This window comes from Corythoichthys intestinalis, chromosome 10 (genome assembly GCF_030265065.1).
Source record: "Corythoichthys intestinalis isolate RoL2023-P3 chromosome 10, ASM3026506v1, whole genome shotgun sequence".
Classification (NCBI taxonomy): Eukaryota; Metazoa; Chordata; class Actinopteri; order Syngnathiformes; family Syngnathidae; genus Corythoichthys; species Corythoichthys intestinalis.
In genome coordinates, this window is record NC_080404.1 from 54,752,049 (window position 1) to 54,774,616 (window position 22,568).

The 22,568-nt window shown below is 41.2% G+C and overlaps 2 protein-coding genes across 3 annotated transcripts in view; both read left to right on the forward strand.

The window, feature by feature from the left end:
* The window catches only part of LOC130922679 (uncharacterized), a 36,220-nt gene extending 28,924 nt beyond the window's left edge, over positions 1 to 7,296 (forward strand). The window contains exon 5 of the mRNA XM_057847590.1: positions 5,760 to 7,296. Coding sequence (XP_057703573.1) covers positions 5,760 to 7,197 — 1,438 coding nt within the window. The 3' untranslated portion in view covers positions 7,198 to 7,296. The remainder of the gene's footprint in view (positions 1 to 5,759) is intronic.
* Positions 7,297 to 9,216: 1,920 nt separating this feature from the next.
* LOC130923479 (E3 ubiquitin-protein ligase TRIM35-like) lies at positions 9,217 to 19,656 on the forward strand. 2 transcript variants are annotated; one of them, XM_057849218.1, is made up of 2 exons: positions 9,217 to 9,483; positions 17,489 to 19,656. In XM_057849218.1, the coding sequence occupies exon 2, from the start codon at positions 17,551 to 17,553 to the stop codon at positions 18,916 to 18,918; it is 1,368 nt and encodes a 455-aa protein (XP_057705201.1). In that variant the 5' UTR covers positions 9,217 to 9,483; positions 17,489 to 17,550; the 3' UTR covers positions 18,919 to 19,656. The 2 variants fall into 2 exon arrangements, with proteins under 2 accessions (XP_057705201.1, XP_057705202.1); XM_057849219.1 differs by having other exon boundaries at positions 9,217 to 9,477.
* The last annotated feature ends 2,912 nt before the right edge of the window (positions 19,657 to 22,568 follow it).

A 22,568-nucleotide genomic window follows, 5' to 3' on the forward strand; every position in this document is an offset into this window, starting at 1 on the left:
CGTTTCCGTGTCCATCGATTGGTAAGAAAAGGCTGTTTGTACGAGTGACGTGTGGGCGCTCCCGTCGGGGGGACATTTCGCGTGGAGTGGCTATTTTTCGGCACAACACCGACGCACCAACTTCAGACAATCACGGCTGACGAAAGTTGGATAAATGCCCCCCCCCCCCCCCATTTTCGCGAGCTCTGGGACACTCGAAAAATGACTCTCTTACCTCTCCTTGCTAAGTTAATGTTACCTCGATGTGCGTTTGTGTGGAAATTTAATTCACGAACAACGGGGGAAAAACTATTCACCTTCTCACCGAATCAAGAAAAACTCTTTACACGGCCATTAGAATTCCCCCAGTTCTGTAAATGGGTCAGTTGACAGAAGGACTGTTATTGTTGTGGTAATGTAGTACTTATGAGGGTCAAATAAAAAGGAAAAAGGAGGGCTACGACGGCGGTCTGAAACCCGCGGCTCTCGGGCTGCATGCGGCTCTTTAGTGCTGCTTTGGAGCTTTTTTTTTTTTTTTTTAATGGAAAAAGATGGGGGAGGGAAATATATTTTTTGTTTTAATAGGATTTCTAGGAGGACAAACATGATACAAAACATTCTTTCAATTCATTAATATTGTAATGAAGTTAAACTTGTGGTGTCATCGTACAACAGAGTAGTCACGTGGTGCGCTATAGGATCCACTGCAGGGAAAATAAACATTTAATCATGAAGGCTAATTATGTATTTCTAGCCAACTTAGTCATTTTTATAGTAGGCTAATATAGCTAGTATTGATAATTATAAGGCTTGTACAAGGCTTTTAATGTTTTGCTGCTCCAGACATACTGTATCAGTTTTTTTTTTTTTTTTTGGGGGGGGGGGGGGGGGGGTCAAATATGGCTCTTTCAACAGTTTGGGTTGCCAACCCTGAGTCACTACGAGATGTAAGTCGTACTATTGCTACGAGAAAAAAAGTCGCATTATTACATAGGGTAACGTAGCTGTAATCAGCAACGCATTTTACATACATGTACCGTAGCAGAGAGCTATAACATTAGCCTAGCTAATGAAATATTTCAAATATATAAAAGAAAAAAAAATTTTCACCGTGGCACGACATGGTGTGGCTGTCCAACTCCGATGCAGCCCACCACCACAGTTTCAAAAAATCCTATGGTCAGAGACCCTCCCACCACAGTCTCCTAAAATCCTGTGGGAAACACTGAAAGAACATGAATTTTGATTGTTATTTACATTTGTAGCGCTGCAATGCATGCTAGAAGGCACATTGGAAGACAACAGTGTTGACCGCAGGTGGCAGCAGAGGGTGACAGTCTCCCCAAGGGAGCAGTGATTGCCATATGAAGCTTCTTGAAGCAATGAAGCTTTGCAGCCAATTGGTTCAAAGCTTCGTGGTGGTTCGTTTGGTCTTATGACAGTCGTATGATGCCGCTGTCAAATAATTTATTAACGGTTAATATATTTTGGTGTAAATATCCCATAATGTGGTGAGGACCGCTGCAGTTTATAGTCAAGTGCAGCTTATTTATGAGCAAATGCTATTTTCGTGTCAAATTTGGTGGGTTGCGGCTTAGAGACAGACGCGTCTGATAGTGCGAAAATTACGGTAATTCATTCTTAGATTCATCTGTGCAAAGAACATTATTCCAGAAGTCCTGGTCTTTGTCTACATTCACTCTGGCAAACTTCAGTCTGGGCTTCATGTTCTTCTTGGAGAGCAAAGGTTTCTTCCCATGAAGGTGAAGTCTCTTTCTGATTTTAGAGGCATGCGCTTTCACATCAACAGTAGCAAGAGCCTGCTGTAGGTCCCGTGATGACATTTTAGGCTTTTTGGAGACTTCTTTTGGCATCTTGCGGTCTGGACTCCGCATGAACTTGCTTGGGCGGCCAGATCTGGGCATGTTGGCAGTTGTTTTGAAGCTCCTCCACTTGTAGACGATTTTCCGGACAGTGGAATGGCTGATTTTATATTCTTTTGAAATCCCTTACCAGACTCATAAGCGTCTACAATCTTCTTTCTGAAGGCCTCACCATGGTGTTTTCTCTCACTTCAACAGTCAGGGGCACACCAAAGTAAATGTGAAGTTTAAATAAGGCAAGCGTCCTTCAAAACACTGGGTAATGATGTTGCAATCATGTGCACCTGATGTGATACACCTGTGCATGATTTTAGCCATTTCAAGAGCGGGTGTCCTAATATATTCCTCAACAGAAATTACTTTTATTTAAAATGACATTTTACAGAGAGTAAAAAAAAAAAAAAAAAAAACTTTTTCTCGGTTTTAACTCTTTAGTTCTATTACTTGAATCCCTCAAGATTGAAATTGATATTAAATATCCATATGACCAAATATGTTAGAAAACACAAAGGCTTCCATTGGGTGTCCTAGTTTTTTCACGACTGTATGCTCGTTTCCCTTTCATTCTTGAAGGTATGTTCATCCGTGCCACTAGAGGGCACTCTTGCTCATTGGACAGCTGACCAAATATGGTCATGTATTAGCTGATACAGTAGCATTAAAAAAAATAACAGTTCATAGGAGGAAGTTGTGGTTAAAAAAAATCCGACATTTTAAGCAGTTGCTCATGACATGAGTATTCTTTTCACACAATACTTTTTGACTTAAGGCCGTGTTATGCTTCTGCAGCAGACCTACGCCGTCAAGGCAGAGCCGATTTACTACCCTCCACCGTAGCCTGATGTGCTCCTCCGCCAAATCCTGACTACGCGTCACGTCGACGCGTGGTGACGTGACGCAAACGGACTGTGATTGGTCCGCTCAGACAGCTCCTTCCGGTTCAACACAAAATTGCCGCCATTTACAAACATTTTTGCGCTGCACTCAAGAAATGGACCAAGCCGACGAGGGGATCATCGAAGAGGTCCCCAAGTACGACCACCTGTGCAATGTTTCGTCAAGACATTTAAAGATCATCACTGATTGAGAGTGCCTCTGTGTTTTTATGATAACTTGTTTACCATCAAGGCTTCCAACGAAGTTCCATAGAAGCCAGAAATCTGCTATGCCTTCCGACTGGCTGGTTGTAGGACACGGCAACGAAATAGGATAAAACGCTGGACAAATTGCTCGTCGCCAGTTTGTAGCTAGCCGCCACATCTTGCAGGCTTCCACCCGATGCTAGAATTCGTAATGTGACAGCCAGTCTCTGTGCGGCATCAACAGTCAGACAGACTACCTCCGCAACCGCCTTCTGCTTCACCTGCGCCTCAACATTTTTATGATCAACATTTGTTGTTCAATGTTTATGAGCTGAAAATCCACATTCAAGCGTTCCATCTCCGTTGCCATTGTTGTCCAAGTGGAAGAAACCACAAGGAATTAAAAAAAGAGTCCCCCAAAACCACACAAAGACAATGCAACGCCCCTCTAGTGGCTTGGCGGTGAATTACAGAGCAACGTGTTCCCTTCCTGTTGTGGGGACATTTCGGGGACACCTACTGGTGATATCAGGTTATTTCCTGTTGATTTGGGAACATTTCAAGGATACGTCCTGTTGCATGGCTGTCAATGGCATCGACTTACATGGGCCCCAGTTGAATGTCAATGGGCTGTAATGGTAAGCAGTCCAAAATCACAACGACCTATGTTTTCCTGCCATTGAAAATGATTGGATAATTTGCACGTACATGGGGGCAATGGCAACCCAATAGAAATGAATGGGCAAGTTTTTGGAAAATTTTGGACGGACTGTATATTTTTATAAAACCTTTATACCCCCTACCGTCCTGGAATTTTTGATGTGTAAATGATGTGATTTTGTCAAAAACAAAAAGTGGGACAAGTAGCTTTTTGAAAAAAGAAAAAAGAAATATATATATATATATATATATATTTTTTTTTTTTCCCCAAAAAACCCACGATTACGGGCAAATGGAAAATTTTGAGGCGTCTTTCAAAAAATGCCCTGCGTCACGCAAAAATACAGGTTATTTTGATATTCGAACGGTGACAATCGGTCAACACTTTGGGCTGTGCGGTTCGCCAAAGACACGCTATTCAAAAAAATAATAATTTAAAAATTTTACTATATGGGCGTTTGCCTTTCAAATACCCATCTAATAATGTATAAACACTAGAAACTGCGATTTCTGGAGAAATTACAACGGGGCTTTGCTGCGGTAAATACAGATCTATCATGTCGCTTCCTTTTTTTGGTCAAAAATCACAACCACACGGCTTTTTCTGCAATTGAAAATGAATGGGAAATTTGGACGTACAAGGCTGTCAATGGCATCGACTTACTCGGGCGCCAATTAAATGTCAATGGGCTGTATTGGTAAGTTTTTGGTCAAAAATCACAACCACACAGGTTTTTCTGCCATTGAAAATGAACGGAAAATTTGGACGTACTTGGCCATCAATGGCATGGACGTGCATGGCTGTCAATGGCATTGACTTACTTGGGTGCCAGTTGGCTGTCATGGTAAGGGCTCAAAAATCACAAGAACCTGTTTTCCTGCTATTGAAAATGAAAGGGAAATTTGGATGTACTTGGCTGTCATTGGCATCCCATCAGAAATGAATGGGAGAGTTTTTTTGCAAACTTGGGGAGAACCGTAGGTTTTTGCCAAATTCTGTATCCAACTTTTATAAGCTACCGTCCTGGAATTTTTTATGTCTAAATGAAGCGAGCCTCACCAAAAACTTTGCCAAAAATTCCCTTCATTACTTGGCATACCCTTCTAAAGTGGTCAGACCAGTTTCACCAAATACTTTTGACTTGTAGAGTACTTGAATTCATTTTCTGCCACTTGAGTCATTATATGTTGAAGTCACCAACAGGACCTTCTGCGAGCGGAGTATTAGCCTAAACGGTGAGTGAAAGGCTTTCTACATGCTACTAAAGTTGCTAACCAAGTGGTCATAGTTAAGCTAAAATCTGCTGTTGTGTGTAGTAGCTCGTTAAGCTAAGGACTGCTTATCTTGGAACTAGCAGCACCACTCTTAATCATAACTGTCAATGCGGTCAGTTTTGGCAACTATTCACTTGGTTTGAGCTCCTTGGCGACTAATGGCAGAAAGCGTAAAGTCAATTTTCCTCGGAACGTATAGTCCACTGCAACTGATTTTTTTGACTAGTTTGACTCATACTCAAGAGTAGTGATGTTTCCTGTAAGGCGAGCTACGAAACCACGCCCCCACGCTTTTCTGGAGCGGGAAATCGATGATTTGCAGATTATTGGTCATGCCTAATGAATAATAGTAATAGCTCATATAGATGAGGTTATGCCGGGGGGGAATCTGAGTTTTCAAGCAGCCACGAGTGAATTATTCAATTGAAGTCATACTACTCTTACAAAGTACAAATTTCTCCTTACCCATAAATGAATAAATCCTAAAAGGTTTTGATCACAAATAATTCTGTCTTCCAGTATTTATCTCACATCTCATAAAACCTGCAAATCATAAAGGTTTGATCACAAGTCCAAGTGTCCAAAATCCCCAAGAATGACAAATCGCAAAGCAGAGTTGACTTTTGGACATTCTGAAAACATAAACATCCCTTCAATGTCAGATGAAACCACATTTGCCATCTCTACTTTAGTGTGACACCAGCATAAGGTTAGAGCTAGTCACCACTGGGTAACGCTTCTGTAATATTTCACTTCAAAGTCATATAAGTTGCTCTTCACAGATTCGAGCCCAGCTTCAGTAAGTGCACTTTTGGACATAGAGGGAGGACATGAAAGAATCCTTTTGAATTGTATGTAAGAATGTTTTTTTTTTTTGCAGAACAACTGCAGCTCGACATTCCAAACTTGTGCACTCTAAAACAATGGGTGACTGTCTGGGGGACCATCTTCAATGTCCCACCTGTCTGGACATCTACAAACATCCTGTCATTCTTCCGTGCAGTCACAGCTTCTGCCGTGCGTGTCTGCAGCAGTGGAAGGACAAAGGAGAACGATCGTGTCCACTCTGTAGGACAGAGTTTAGTTCGATGGATCCACCTTTTAACTTGACACTCAGGAATATTTGTGAGAACCTTTCACAAGTCTCAGTCAAGTCAGAGGACATGTGCAGCTTGCACCAAGAGGAACTCAAACTCTTCTGTTTGGACCACCGGGAGCTTGTGTGCCATATCTGCAGAGACTCAGAAATCCACATTGGTCACACGTTCCGGCCCCTCAAAGAAATTGTGAAAGGTCATCATAAGGAACTCCAGGAAGGCCTGCAGAAAGCCAAGGAAAGACTCAAATATTACAACGACTGTCGAGAGAACTGCAATGAACAGGTAGAGTACATCAAAGTCCAGAAGGAGAAGGTCGAACACAAGATTAAGAAGGATTTTGAGGAGCTCCGGTGCTTTCTCGACGTCGAGGAGGAGGCCAGGTTGGCTGCGGTAAGGGAGGAAGAGCAGAAGAAGAGTAAGATCATGAAGGAGAGGATTGTGGTTCTGGGCCAACAAATGACCGTTCTCTCGGATGTCATCAGAAGCACTGAGGACCAGCTGGCATCTGGTAATAATTCTTTCATGAAGAAGTTCAAGACTGCGATGAGCAGAATCCAGGAGCTGCCTAAAACACCGCAGCTGCTGCCAAGGGGTCTGCTGGACGAAGCCAAACACGTGGGCAACCTCAAATTCAAGGTGTGGGAGCGGATGAAGGAGACGCTCGCCTACAGTCCCGTCATTCTGGACCCCAACACGGCCGATCCAAGAATCAGTCTGTCTGAAGATCTGACCAGTTTGAGTTGGGTAGACGTACAGCAGGAGCGTCCAAAGAATCCAGAGAGGCGCAAGTGGGAGAATGTGCTGGGTTGCACTTTGGACTCGGGAAGACACGTATGGGACGTTGAAGTGGGAGACAACGATGTCTGGTACGTGGGGGTCGCGTGGGGGAACCCTTGTTTGCCAGAGAAAATGACTGGTTGGTTCATCGGACATCGCAATGGGAAATACAGAGAGGTCAGTGGCAAATATGGAGAATGGAATCCGCCTGTCAAAGTGCAGAGGATCCGAGTTGAAGTGGACATGAATGAGAGGTCATTGTCCTTCTCTGAAACTCTGACATGCACCGAATTGTGGAAAACTAAGAAGTCTTCCAATTGGCCAGACTTGTCCGGTAACACCAAAATGTATCCTTACTTTTCCACAAAATGTAAAATTCCTCTAAAAATAATCCCCATTCTACCTGGTGTTACGACTTCCATCAGTTTGCAGTCATGTTGACACAGCTTGATTTTTTTTTTTTTGTTGCTTTTAATGTAATCTAAATCATTCCTTTTCTTTTTCCACATGATTTGACTCGCACTTATTGGCCAGGTCATGTGATAACTTTACTCGAAATAAAAAAAATATTCAGCAGTTACTCAGTTGTTGTTTTTTTTTTCCAATACTTTTTGACTTGTGTGAAGACAGCTTTTAGTTTCATGTGAGTAATATTATTTGGAAGCAATTCTAATCTTACTTGAGTACAACAAGAGCCACTCTTGTTAAAATTGATGTACTACTTTAAAAACTTGTACTCCAATGAGTGTTTTTATTTGAAAGTAATGCTCACTAATGCTTTCTCGAGTACAATTTTTGGCTTCTCGTTACAGTTGGAAAAATATATCAGACACATATAACTAAATACTTGAGTATTCTTTTCAATAAATAATTTGGATTGACGACTGACTTGTACTTGGGTAATCTTATGTAATAGTAACGCTACTCTTACTTGAGTACCATTTTGGGCTACTTCTAATGACATTATTTTCAAAATAAATGATGATCAACACTTGCTCGGTACTTGAGATGTTCTTTTTCATCCAATACTTTTTGCCTTGTATGCCTACTTGTGTGCATACTACTTTTACATTAATGTGAGTAACACTTGAAAGTAACACTATTCTCAGGGCCGTCCCAAGCCATTTTGGGGCCCTAAGCAAAATAATGCAAAGGGGCCCATATTTTTGGCCCATCATTTCGTCACAGTGTACTGTGAAACCCATACATGCAATCCAACCCATACGTCCATATTTTGTATATTAAGCAGGTTTTGTTGTACTGCATACTTCAAACTTCTCACCCCAAATGATTGCCAGTACTTACAGTAGATAGCGCCAAACCTTTTTCTAAAAGAAGTTAAGGAAGAACTTTTATTTTTTAAGCTTGTAATCAAGTATCAAAAGTCAAATAAAGCAAACTGTAGTAAACAACATAGAATATAAATTAAACAATTGCCAGATTGGGGGCCCCCTAGTGGTCAGGGGCCCTAAACAGCTGCATAATCTGCGTATAGGCGGGGCCGGCCCTGACTTTTCTTACTTGAGTACATCTTATGGCTTCTCTCTTGATAACAGTGATTTACAGTACTTGTACTTTATTACTTGAACCACTATTTGTGGATGGATAAGTATTTTTACTTGAGAGATTTTATTTGGAAGTAACGCTGCTCTTACTCGAGTACAATGTTTGGCTCCTCATTTCAGTTTTAAAAATAAATCAAACGCAGTCGATCGAGTACATGGGTTTTCTTTTCAACAAATACTTTTTTTTTTGTTTGTTTTTTGGATTGACTAATCTTGTTTTAAAGTAATGCTACTCTTACTCGCTCTACTGATGAAATTTTCAAAATAAATGATTAGGAATAGAGATGTGTCCGATCACGTCATTTTCAAAGTATTGGAATCGGCAAAAAAATATCGGCCATGCCTTTTTTCAATTTTTTTTCTTTTTTAATTAAATAGTTTTCTAATCGTATTTAACGTTACAGACATAGTATGTTACACTCATCCAGAGTCTTTAGTTTAGGCTTAAGGTAGGGTTATCAGATTTATCCAAATAACGGTAGTTTTTATTTATTTTTATTTTTTTTTATGTATCACGTGAAAATATTTAACGCAGTTAATGCATGCGCTGCACGACCCACTCATGCATTGTCGCGCTCCATCTGTAATGGCACCGTTTTACCTCTATAGAGAGATAAAAGGCAGTGTAAATTGAGTAGAGTGAATTTTGGCAGCCTTTGGAGCCTTTTTTTAATCCTCAGTGGAAGAGTTCCAGAGTGCCATTCGCACTGTTCATTTGTGGGAAAAAAATTGGGAAGTATTGTTCTAAGTGCATTAATGTGTGCCTTGAGATCATATTTTGTCCATTTTTTGCTGCCTTTTGCCGGTCTGTGCTTTAGTTATATTTATGTAAGGGTTAACCATCATCCAGAGTGGTGCTGCTTTCACTTTCATTCTGACTGGCAGTCATGTGAGCAGAGAGGAAGAAAGTGGGCGAGCGAGAGAGAGGGAGTGAGAGAGTGCTCGGGTAGCGCAAAGTCAAGTGGCTGTGTCCCCCACATGTTTTGTTTTCGTTAATAAAAATAACCACAAAAAGCCATCCGACGCCTCTCGGTGTTTTTGTGTACGCCGCTGCCGCCTTCCTGAGGGAGAAATTGGACGAACCGACAACAACGAGCCACTCCTTACTACAGCGAGGAGTTGAAAACACCGCCAATTACCAAGAAGGGCAGAACTGGTAACAGTAAGTAAATATTTTTTTGAAAGAAAGTTTGTCCTGTTGACTTTGAAACCGCTGCATGCGCAGAACAGCAAAGAATCATTTGGAGTCTAAAGCGCCGTCAAAAATCAGCAAACTCACGCCCAGTTTTTATTTGGCTAAAACAGACCACGGAAAACCCCGAGTTACTATAGTTTTCGTTTCATTCTCGAAAATATCTTCATCCGGCCCACTCTTGCTCTTTGGACGGCTGACGTTTCATTTATTTTAGTGCCGGGGTCGGCAACCCAAAATGTTAAAAGAGCCATATTGGAGCTGAAAAAGGAGCCACAAAAATTAAAAGCCTTTTATAATGAAGGCAACACATGCTGTATATTAGCTATAGACCCTACTGACCTACGTCACAAAATGGGCGTGTCGCTGTTTCCGGCCGCCATATTGTACCTATTTTTTAGACCTATTCTCATTGTTTTCAATTAGTCGAGCAAGTTATAGAGCAATTCATGGAAGCCCCGGTGTTATCTGACGCTGTTAACTCATTGGATGCGTTGCATAAAAGGCGTTACGTGGAAAAGCTTCAGTTTATCCATTCGCCAGATCCGTATTTGATGCCTAAATCGATGTTTTTCGACCCGCTGGCTTCGCCGTCTCTGCCTGACATCTGCTATCCTGATATTTAGAACTATCTTGTCCACACAAAATCAGCCTATTCTCACGAAAGTTTGAAAACTTTAAGAGCTTGAAGGCTTATAAATACTTCATTGCTGGTTGGGTGAAACAGGTCTTGCCCCAAAGTTCCCACCGCCTTACAAATTGTGCAGCCCAAACCCGAATTTCCCATAAGGGTACTGGCCTGTTGCTTTGGCTGTTGGTGGTCCACCTGGCTGACTGCTGGCGCTGTAGCTGGCCTCCACTCCGGGTGGCGCTGAACCTGACCAGCTGCTGCCACGGTAGCAGCCTCCTGCCCCGGCTTGGCTGGCTGTCCTTGAACCTGGCTAGCTGCTGCGGCTCTAGGCTCCTGCTGTTATCATGCCTCCTCCGTTAGCATGATCGCTGCAGCTGCCCTCATCGCCGGTTGTTGCGTTTCTGAGTCCTTCTGTAAAAGAATTTATGCATATTATTATAGTATTTTAAACTGTAATGTCCGTAACTATGCACGGTCCCTTTAAGAGACGCTGGGACTGGAGAGCTGTGAGGTAGTAGGAAGCGAGGAGGGGACGGGCGAGAAGCAAAAGTTAGCGGTCAAATGTGGCGGCAGTCCGCTGTTTTTTTGCTTATGGTTTTATTTTTGCCACAAGAAAGTGGAGAAAGCCATCAACGACTCCTCTCTTTCTTCCCCCCCCCCAACTTGTAAAATCACGGTGCGCGTTATACACGGGTATAGGGATGGAGGGAGAAATATACTGGACTGTATATATATGTATATATATATACATATACTGGACTGTCTCAGGAAATTAGAATATTGTGTATTCTAATTTTATGAGACAGTCCTGTATACTGCACTCATTGAAAGGATATAAAGTCTTTTGTTTTTTTGTTTTTTTTTTTTGTTTTCCGGGGACTATTTGATATACTGTATATACTGTACATCCAGTTGACGATAGCACCAACATACAGGACTGTCTCATAAAATTAGAATACACAATATTCTAATTTCCTGAGACAGTCCAGTATTTCTAAAGACCGATTTTTTTTTTTTTTTTTAATTGACACGGCCATGTTGTGTTGAAGAAACGTTTGCGGCGATCCGTTGCCGACCTTTACGGTACGTGACGTCACCATTTTGAACTACAAATGTGCTATGCTTGTGCTGTGTTTTACCAGTCAGTAAAATGACATTTCTGTATCTGTACACGAGCTCTGTTTTCTTGTATTCTTCTATTTATTGGTGCTAAAATTAGGGTGCGTGTTATGCACGGGTACAATCGTTTTCCCTAGATTTTAAAAGTAAATTTGGGGTGCTCGTTATACACAGGTGCGCCTTATATTCGGGAAATTACGGTACATTTTTTAAAAACGTTTTTACATTATTATTTTCTTCACACGAGAGGTGCCGGATCTCCCAAATAAGTCCCGGAACAAAGGGAGACCAAAATCAAGAGGTGCTGGATCTTGTTCCGGCAGGATCCGGCACAAATTAACCCCTGGACAGCCCTAAAATGTGACATAGATGAGCCAAAAGATAAAGGATTTCTTTATTTATGAAGCAGATTCTAAAATCTAGACTCAGGAGAAGCATAATTTTATTCCAATTCGCCATGACGTTAATTAAGTCATAAGGCTACTTACTATGTAGCCATGGGCTGCAACCAAGTGTTGGCAGCTCATAAATCATTGTATTGATAATGATTTGATGTAGATGAGCCAAAATATGAAGGATGTCCTTTTCCTGATTTGTAAAACCGATTCTAAAACACAAGATGCTTTCAATATGGTAGATTTTAACAAAGACAAAGTGCTATGTAAAGTAAGTAGCAGTTTATTCAGCGACATTAGCCCAACTAGAGCCATGTAGAAAGAGAGTTGCGACACACTTCCGGGTAATGGTGCCTCAAACATCGCTTCACCGAGGGCGGACCCCTTTCATATGAGTGGCTGGCTATCAAGTACAGTGGGGCAAATATATAATATTATAATAACACCTCAAGCACCCTCTGATACACGATAGAATTCATAGTGGATTCTATGATGGTGTGCTGGCCAGCTCCTGCTGAAGCAAAGCATCCCCACTTCGACCTCCATGCTTCACAGTTGGTATGAGGTTCTTTTCCTGGAATGCTGTATTGGGTTTACGCCAAACAGGTCCTCTATTCTGGTGTCCAAACAACATAATTTTTGGACTATAAGCTGCTACTTTTTTTCTTCATTTTGAATCCTGCGGCTTTTTTCCAGTGTGGCTTTTTGTTGATTTATTTGAGTTAACAGGTAACATTTTATTTGATAATTATGACATGACACTGTCATGGGAAATACTGAATTCATATGACAAATGTCATTAAGTGTCATCCGGCAAATTCCGTCACTAACTCCATTCATGTACATCTTGGATCTTTTACATTAATTTAAAAGTGAGATAATTTGTCGTACCGATCGAACGGGTCCGATCACGTCATTTTCAAAGTATCGGAATCGGCAAAAAAAATATCGGACATGCCTTTTTTTAATATATATATATATATATATATATATATTATATATATATTTTTTTTTTTAATTAATTCGTTTTCTAATTGTATTTAACGTTACAAACATAATATGTTACTATGTTAACATGTTACATTTAAAAGTGAGATAATTTTTCGGATAACACAAAATGGCATCTTTATTAGCATTCATTAATGCTCATGATAGTCTTATGTCATAATTATAGTTGTCTAGTGACGGTCTTATGGTGCCACTGTGAAAGAAAGTGTTACCCAATAACATAACTAGCAATTAATTAAACAACTAGAACAGAAACTGAAGAAATAATTAGCACAGAACATGAATTTTGATTGGTATTTACATCTGTAGCGCTGCAATGCATGCTAGAAGGCATGTTGGACGACAACAGTGTTGACAGCAGGTGGCAGCAGAGGTTGACCAGTTCCACAAGGGAGCAGTGATTGCCATATGAAGCTTCTTGGAGCAATGAAGCTTTGAAGCCAATTGATTCAAAGCTTCATGGTGGTTCAATTAGTCTTATGCCAGTCGTGTTATGCCACTGTCAAAGTGTTACCGGCAAATATATTTTGGTGTAAATATCCCATAATACAGTGAAGACTGCTGCAGCTTATAGTCCAGTGTGGCTTATCAATGAACAAACGCCGTATTCGTGTCAAATTTGGTGGGTGGCGGCTTATAGTGGGAAAATTACGGTAATTCATTTTTAGATTTATCTGTGCAAAGAACATTATTCCAGAAGTCCTGGTCTCTGTCTACATTCACTCTGGCAAACTTCAGTCTGGCCTTCATGTTCTTCTTGGAGAGCAAAGATTTCCTCCCATGATGAGTGAACTTGTGAAGTCTCTTTCTGATTGTAGAGGCATGCACTTTCACATCAACAGTAGCAAGAGCCTGCTGTAGGTCCCGCGATGACATTTTAGGCTTTTTGGAGACTTCTTTTAGCATCTTGCAATCTGCTCTCAGGGTGAACTTGCTTGGATGGCCACACCTGGGCATGTTGGCAGTTGTTTTGAAGCTCCTCCTCTTGTAGACTATTTTCCGGACAGTGGAATGGCTGATTTTATATTCTTTTGAGATCTTTTGAAATCCCTTACGAGAATCATAAGTGTCTACAATCTTCTTTCTGAAGGACTTACCATGGTGTTTTCTCTCACTTCAACAGTCAGGGGCACACCGAAGTAAATGCGAGGTTTAAATAAGGCAAGTGTCCATCACAACACTGGGTAATGATGTTCGAGTCACATGCACCTGATGAGATACAGCTGTGTCTGATTTTAGCCATTTTAAGTGGGATTGAATGTTGGGGTGTCCTAATTTATTTCTCAACAGAAATGGACTTTTATTTAAAATGACATTTTGCAGAAAGTTTTAAAAAAAACACGCACAAAAAAAAACTTTTTCTCAGTTTTAAATCTGTAGTTCTATTACTTGAATCTCTCAAGATTGTTGAAATTGATATTAAATATTCATATGACCAAATATGTTAGAAAACACAAAGGCTTCCATTGGGTGTCCTAGTTTTTTCACAACTGTATGCTCGTTCCCCTTTCATTCTTGAAGGTATGTTCATCCGTGCCACTAGAGGGCACTCTTGTTCATTGGATGGCTGATGTTTCATTTTTCCAACAGGAATTAGATGATTTATCAAATACGGTCATGTATTAGCTTATCCAGTAGCATTCGAAAATAACAGTTCAGAGAGATGACGTTGTGGTTGAAAAAAATAATCCGACATTGTAAGCTGTTGCTCATGACATGAGTATTCTTTTCACACAATACTTTTTGACTTAAGGCTGAGTTATGCTTCTGCGGCACACCTACGTCGTCAAGGCAGACCCGATTTACGACCCTCCACAGTACTCTGATGTGCTCCTTTACCAAATCCTGACTACGCGTCACGTCAACGCGTGGTGATGTGACGCAAACGGACTGTGAAAAGTCAGCTAAGACTGTTCTTTCCGGTTCAGCACAAAATTGCCGCCATTTACAAACGTTTTTCCGCTGCACTCAAGAAATGGACCAAGCCGACGAGGGGATCATCGAAGAGGTCCGCAAGTACGACCACCTGTACAATGTTTCGTCAAGACATTTAAAGATCATCATTGATTGAGAGTGCCTCTGTGTTTTTATGATAACTTGTTTACCATCAAGGCTTCCAACGATGTTCCATAGCCGCCAGAAATCTGCTATGCCTTCCCACTGGCTGGTTGTAGGATACGGCAACGAAATAGGATAAAACGCTGGACACATTCCTCCACGCAAGTTTGTAGCTAGCCGCCACATCTTGTAGGCTTCCACCCGATGCTAGAATTCGTGTAGTAACAGCCAGTCTCTGTGCGGCATCAACAGTCAGACAGACTACTTCCGCAACAGCCTTCTGCTTCGCCTGCGCCTCAACATTTTTATGATCAACATTTGTTGTTCAATGTTGATGAGCTGAAGATCCACATTTAAGCATTCCATCTCCGTTGCCATTGTTGTCTAACTGGAAGAAAACCCAAGGAATTCGAAAAGAGTCCCCCAAAACCGCACAAAGACAATGCAAAGCCCCTCTAGTGGCTTGGCGGTGAATTACAGAGCAACGCGTTCTCTTCCTGTTGTGGGGACATTTTGGGGACACCTTCTGGTGATATCGGGTTATTTCCTGTTGATTTGGGCACATTTGTCCTGTTGCATGGCTGTCAAGGGCATCGACTTACATGGGCCCCAGTTGAATGTCAATGGGCTGTAATGGTAAGCAGTCCAAAATCACAACGACCTACTTTTTCCTGCCATTGAAAATGATTGGAAAATTTGCATGTACATGGGTGTCAATGGCAACCCATTAGAAATGAATGGGCAAGTTTTAGGAAAATTTTGGACGGGCTGTATATTTTTATAAAACTTCTATGCCCCTTACCGTCCTGAAATTTTTGATGTGTAAATGATGTGATTTTGTCCCCCCAAAAAAGTGGGACGAGTAGCTTTTTGAAAAAAATTAATTCTTTTTTTTTGTTTTTTTTTTTTTTCAGAAAAACCCATGATTACGGGCAAATGGAAAATTTTGGGGCATCTTTCAAAAATGCCCTGCGTCACGAAAAAATTCCGGTTATTTTGATATTCGAACGGTGACAATCGGTCAACACTTTGGGCTGTGCGGCTTGCCAAAGACACACTATTCCAAAAAAAAAAATGTTTTTAATTTTACTATATGGGCCTTTGCCTTTCAAATACCCATCTAATAATGTATAAACACTAGAAACTGCGATTTTTGGAGAAATTACGAAGATCTATCATGTCAACTTCCTGTTTTTGGTCAAAAATCACAACCACACGGCTTTTTCTGCCATTGAAAATGAGCGGAAAATTTGGACATACAAGGCTAACAATGGCATCGACTTACTTGGACGCCGGTTGAATGTCAATGGGCTGTATTGGTAAGTTTTTGGTCAAAAATCACAACCACACAGATTTTTCTGCCATTGAAAACGAACGGAAATTTGGACGTGCTTGGCCATCAATGGCATGGACGTGCATGGCTGTCAATGGCAATTACTTACTTGGGTGCCAGTTGGCTGTCATGGTCAGGGCTCAAAAATCACAAGAACCTGTTTTCCTGCTATTGAAAATGAAAGGGAAATTTGGATGTACTTGGCTGTCAATGGCATCCCATTAGAAATGAATGGGCGAGTTTTTTGCAAACTTTGGGAGAACAGTAGGTTTTTGCCAAATTCTGTATCCAACCTTTATAAGCTACCGTCCTGGAATTTTTTATGTCTAAATGAAGCGAGCCTCACCACAAACTTTGCCATAAAGTCCCTTCATTAATCGGCACACCCTTCTAAAGTGGTCAGACCAGTTTCACCAAATACTTTTTGACTTGTACAGTACTTTAATTGATTTTCGGCTACTTGAGTCATTATAAGTTGAAGTCACCAACAGGACCTTCGGCGAGCGGAGTATTAGCCTAAACGGTGAGTGAAAGGCTTTCTACATGCTACTAGAGTTGCTGACCAAGTGGTCATAATTGAGCTAAAATGCTGCTATTGTGTGTAGTAGCTCGCTAAGCTAAGGACTGCTTATCGTGGAACTAGCAGCACCACTCAATCGTAACTGTCAATGCAGTAAGTTTTGGCAACTATTCACTTCGTTTGAGCTCCTTGGCGACTAATGGCAGAAAGCGTAAAGTCAATTTTCCTCGAAACGTACAGTCCACTGCAACTGATTTTTTTGACTAGTTTGACTCATACTCAAGAGTAGTGATGTTTCCTGTAAGGCGAGCGACGAAACCTGGAGCGGAAAATCGATGATTTGCAGATTATTGGTCATGAATTAGCCTGTTGAATAATAGTAATAGCTCATATAGACGAGGTAATGCCGGGGGGAAAAAAATCTGAGTTTTCAAGCAGCCACGAGTGAATTATTCAATTGACTTGAAGTCATGCTACTCTTGCAAAGTAAAAATTTCTCCTTACCCATAAATGGATAAATACATAAAGGTTTTGATCACCAATCATTCTGTCTTCCAGTATTTATCTCACTTCTCATAAAATCCGCAAATCATAAAGGTTTGATCACAAGTCCAAGTGTCCAAAATCCCCAAGAATAGCAAATCGCAAAGCAGAGTTGACTTTTGGACATTCTGAAAACAAAAGCATCCCTTCAATGTCAGACGAAACCACATTTGCGATCTCTACTTTAGTGTGACGCCAGCTAGTCACCACAGGGTAACGCTTCTGTAATATTTCACTTCAAAGTCATATAAGTCACTGTTTACAAATTGGAGCCCAGCTTCAGTAAGCAGGAAGGCACTTTTGGACCTAGAGGGAGGACATGAAAGAATCCTTTTTTATTTTATGTAAGAATGCTTTTTGTTTTGCAGAACAACTGCAGCTCAACATTCCGAACTTGTGCGCTGAGCCTATCGCCGTCTTCTCTAAAACAATGGCTGAACGTCTGGAGGACCATCTTCAATGTCCCACCTGTCTGGACATCTTCAAAGATCCGGTCATTCTTCCGTGCAGTCACAGCCTCTGCCGTGCCTGTCTGCAGCAGTGGAAGGACAAAGGACAACGATCGTGTCCAGTCTGTCGGAAAGGGTTTAGTTTGAGGGATCCGCCTGCCAACTTGGCACTGCGGAATATTTGTGAGAACCTTTTAGTCAAGTCAGCAGACATGTGCAGCTTGCACAAAGAGGAACTCAAACTCTTTTGTTTGGACCACCGGGAGCTTGTGTGCCATATCTGCACAAATGCAGAAATCCACGTTGGCCACAAGATCTGGCCCTTCGAAGAAGTTGTGAAAGGTCATCATGAGGAACTCCAGAAAGGCCTGCAGAGGGCCAAGGAAAGACTCAAAGATTACAACGACTGTCGAGAGAACTGCAACGAACAGGCAGAGTACATCAAATTCCAGAGGGAGAATGTAGAATGCAAGATTAAGAAGGATTTTGAGGAGCTCCGTCGCTTTCTTAACGTCAAGGAGAAGGCCAGGTTGGTTGCGGTCAGGAAGGAAGAGAAGGACAAGAGTCGGACGATGAAAAAGAAGATTGCGGCTCTCGACAGACAAATGGCCGCTCTCTCGAATCTCATCAGAAGCACTGAGGAGCAGCTGGCATCTGGCAATGTTTCTTTCATGAAGAAGTTCAAGACTGCGATGAGCAGAATCCAGGAGCTGCCTGAAAAGCCACAGCTGCTGCCAGGTGGTCTGCTGGACGAAGCCAAACACGTGGGCAACCTCAAATTCAAGGTGTGGGAGCGAATGAAGGAGACGATGGCCTATCGTTCCGTCATTCTGGACCGCAACACGGCCGGTCCAGAACTCAGTCTGTCCGAAGATCTGTGCAGTGTTATTTGGGAAGACGTACAGCAACAGCGTCCAAAGAATCCAGAGAGGTTCCAGACGTGGCGGTCTGTGCTGGGTGCTGCTTTGGCCTCGGGAAGACATGTGTGGGACGTTGAGGTGGGAGACAATAATTCTTGGGCAGTGGGGGTCGTGTTTGGGGACCCTTGTTTTCCAGAGAAAATGACCGGTTGGACCATTGAATTTTGTGATGGTAAATACAAAAAGCCCAATGTCCATTTTGGACAATGGAATCCGCCTGTCAAAGTGCAGTGGATTCGCGTTGAAGTGGACATGAATGTAAGGTCAATGTCCTTCTCTGTGCCGCTTACGAACGTGGAATTATGGAACACTAAGAAGCTTCCCGATTGGCCATGTAACACCAAAATATATCCTTACTTTGAAACAGAACATGAAAGTCCTCTCAAGATCATCCCCATTCCACCTTGTGTTACGACTGCCATCCGTTAGCCGTCATGTTGACATGGCTTGATTTTCTACGATTTAATGTAATCTAAATAAATCTTTTTCCGCATGATTTTGACTCTTGTTTATTGGTCAGATCATTTGATAAGACGTGACTGGAACAAGACAAGTCAAAATAAATAAGCAGTTACTCAATATTTGGGTATTCTTTTCTCCCAATGCTTTTTAAGTTATGTGAATGTTACTCCTAGTTTAATGGGAGATAACATTAGGAAGTAATGCTACTCTTACTTCAGTACAGTACTTTGGGTTACTTTCTTGTTAACGTTTATTTACTTGTACTACTTTAATACTTGTACTACATTTTTATTTTATTTTATAAGGACTTCGAGTGACTTTATTTGAAAGTAATGCTACGCTTACATGTTGTATGTTTGGCATCTCAATACAGTTTCAAAAATATATAAGACACAAGTAACTAAGTACTAGTAAGTGGTATTCTTTTCAACAAATAATTTGGATTGATGACTTTGACGCTACTCTTACTCGAGTACCATTTTGGGCTCCTCTATTGATGACATTATTTCCAAAATAAATGATTGCTTGGTATTTGAGTATTTTTTTTCACTCAGTACTTTTTGACTTGTGTGCATACTACTTTAATGTGAGTAATAATTGGAAGTAACACTACTCTTACTTAAGTACATCTTCTGGCTTCTCTCTTGATGACATTGATTTGGAGTACAGTACTTGAGTATTCTTTTCAACAAATACTTTTTTTTTTTTTTTGATTGACTACGCTGAGTTGTGATTGAGTAATCTTGTTTTAAAGTAATGCTACTTTGTTGTTTGTTTGTTTGTTTTAAACCTGTCCTGTTCAGCTGTTTTACACGGGGAATGGATGGAAGTCTAAGTGAACAATCTGAACAATACTTTAATACTTTACAATTATATCTATCTATCTATATCTATGTATATACAGTGCCTTGCAAAAGTATTCGGCCCCCTTGAACCTTGCAACCTTTCGCCACATTTCAGGCTTCAAACATAAAGATATAAAATTTTAATTTTTTGTCAAGAATCAACAACAAGTGGGACACAATCGTGAAGTGGAACAAAATTTATTGGATAATTTAAACTTTTTGAACAAATAAAAAACTGAAAATTAGGGCGTGCAATATTATTCGGCCCCCTTGCGTTAATACTTTGTAGCGCCACCTTTTGCTCCAATTACAGCTGCAAGTCGCTTGGGGTATGTTTCTATCAGTTTTGCACATCGAGAGGTTGGATGGAGAGTGTTTGTGAACAGCAGTCTTCAGCTTTTTCCACAGATTCTCGATTGGATTCAGGTCTGGACTTTGACTTGGCCATTCTAACACCCGGATACGTTTATTTTTTAACCGTTCCATTGTAGATTTGGCTTTATGTTTTGGATCATTGTCCTGTTGGAAGATAAATCTCCATCCCAGTCTCAGGTCTTGTGCAGATACCAAGAGGTTTTCTTCCAGAATGTTCCTGTATTTGGCTGCATCCATCTTCCCGTCAATTTTAACCATCTTCCCTGTCCCTGCTGAAGAAAAGCAGGCCCAAACCATGATGCTGCCACCACCATGTTTGACAGTGTGGATGGTGTGTTCAGGCTGATGAGCTGTGTTGCTTTTACGCCAAACATATCGTTTTGCATTGTGGCCAAAAAGTTCAATTTTGGTTTCATCTGACCAGAGCACCTTCTTCCACATGTTTGGTGTGTCTCCCAGGTGGCTTGTGGCAAACTTTAAACGAGACTTTTTATGGATATCTTTGAGAAATGGCTTTCTTCTTGCCACTCTTCCATAAAGGCCAGATTTGTGCATTGTTGTCCTATGGACAGACTCTCCCACCTCAGCTGTAGATCTCTGCAGTTCATCCAGAGTGATCATGGGCCTCTTGGCTGCATCTCTGATCAGTTTTCTCCTTGTTTGAGAAGAAAGTTTGGAAGGACGGCCGGGTCTTGGTAGATTTGCAGTGGTCTGATGCTCCTTCCATTTCAATATGATGGCTTGCACAGTGCTCCTTGAGATGTTTAAAGCTTGGGAAGTCTTTTTGTATCCAAATCCGGCTTTAAACTTCTCCACAACAGTATCTCAGACCTGCCTGGTGTGTTCCTCCGTTTTCATAATGCTCTCTGCACTTTAAACAGAACCCAGAGACTATCACAGAGCAGGTGCATTTATACGGAGACTTGATTACACACAGGTGGATTCTATTTATCATCATCATCGGTCATTTAGGACAACATTGGATCATTCAGAGATCCTCACTGAACTTCTGGAGTGAGTTTGCTGCACTGAAAGTAAAGAAGCCGAATAATATTGCACGCCACACTTTTCAGTTTTTTATTTGTTAAAAAAGTTTAAATTATCCAATAAATGTTGTTCCACTTCACGATTGTGTCCCACTTGTTGTTGATTCTTGACAAAAAAAATTAAATTTCATATCTTTATGTTTGAAGCCTGAAATGTGACGAAAGGTTGCAAGATTCAAGGGGGCCGAATACTTTTGCAAGGCACTGTATATCAATGAATTGCCTATCTGAATTGCCTTTACCTTAATTTATTACCTTATCATTGACAATCTCTCCCTTGAGTGCAATCACTGTATATACTGTATATATTTATGACCTTCTAACCTTCTATACCATAAAATAAACCATAACATGAAATAAACCTTTCAGTTAGCATTAAGAACAATATTAATAGCACCTAAAGAGCATATGACACGAGAAAAAAAGTCTAAAATGTCATTATTATGTGAATTAGAATCATATTTTGAGACGATTCGACTATATACAACAATTTAGCAAAGCACAGATGACGAGAAATTAGTCTTTTAATCTGCCGGTTAGCCACGCCTACCATTATAGGGCTTTAGCGTCCCCAACAGGTGGATGACGTCAGCGGTAGACTTGGCTCATCGATTTTACTATTCAGCCCATTGAGGGGAAATTATTCACAACGAGGAAAACGCGACGAAGAAAGCCGCAAAATGTCATTGTTTCAGTCTCTCTACTCCAATATTTTTACAGGATATTCTTTTTACCCAAGTATTTTTCCCCAATAGCTATATAAATGGCTTGAGAAGGACCAGTCAGCCCGTTGAGGGGGAACTATTCACAACGAGGAAAACGCGACGAAGAGAGCGGCAAAATGTCATCGTTTCTGTCTCTTTACTTCAATATTTTTACAGGATACTCTTTTTATCCAAGTATTTTCCCCAATTGCTAAATAAATGGCATGGTCATGACATGGTCTTGTGCTGAATAGAATATTCATTCATTCATTCATTTTCCATGCCGCTTATTCCTCACGAGGGTCGCGGAGGTGCTGGAGCCTATCCCAGCAAACAACGGGCAGTAGGCAGGGGACACCCTGAACTGGTTGCCAGCCAATCGCAGGGCACAAGGAGACACACAACCATTCACGCACACACTCATACCCTACGGACAATTTAGAGTGTTCAATCAGCCTACCATGCATGTTTTTGGGATGTGGGAGGAAACCGGAGTTCCCGGAGGAAACCCACGCAGGCACGGGGAGAACATGCAAACTCCACACAGGAAGGCCGAAGCCCGGGATTGAACCCTTGATCTCAGAACTGTGAGGCAGATGTGCTAACCACTCAGCCACCGTGCCGCCTGAATGGAATTTGAAATAATA

Coding starts and splice junctions, on each gene's coding strand:
- LOC130923479 (XM_057849218.1), top strand. CDS start 17,551: ATGGCTGAACGTCTGGAGGACCATCTTCAATGTCCCACCTGTCTGGAC.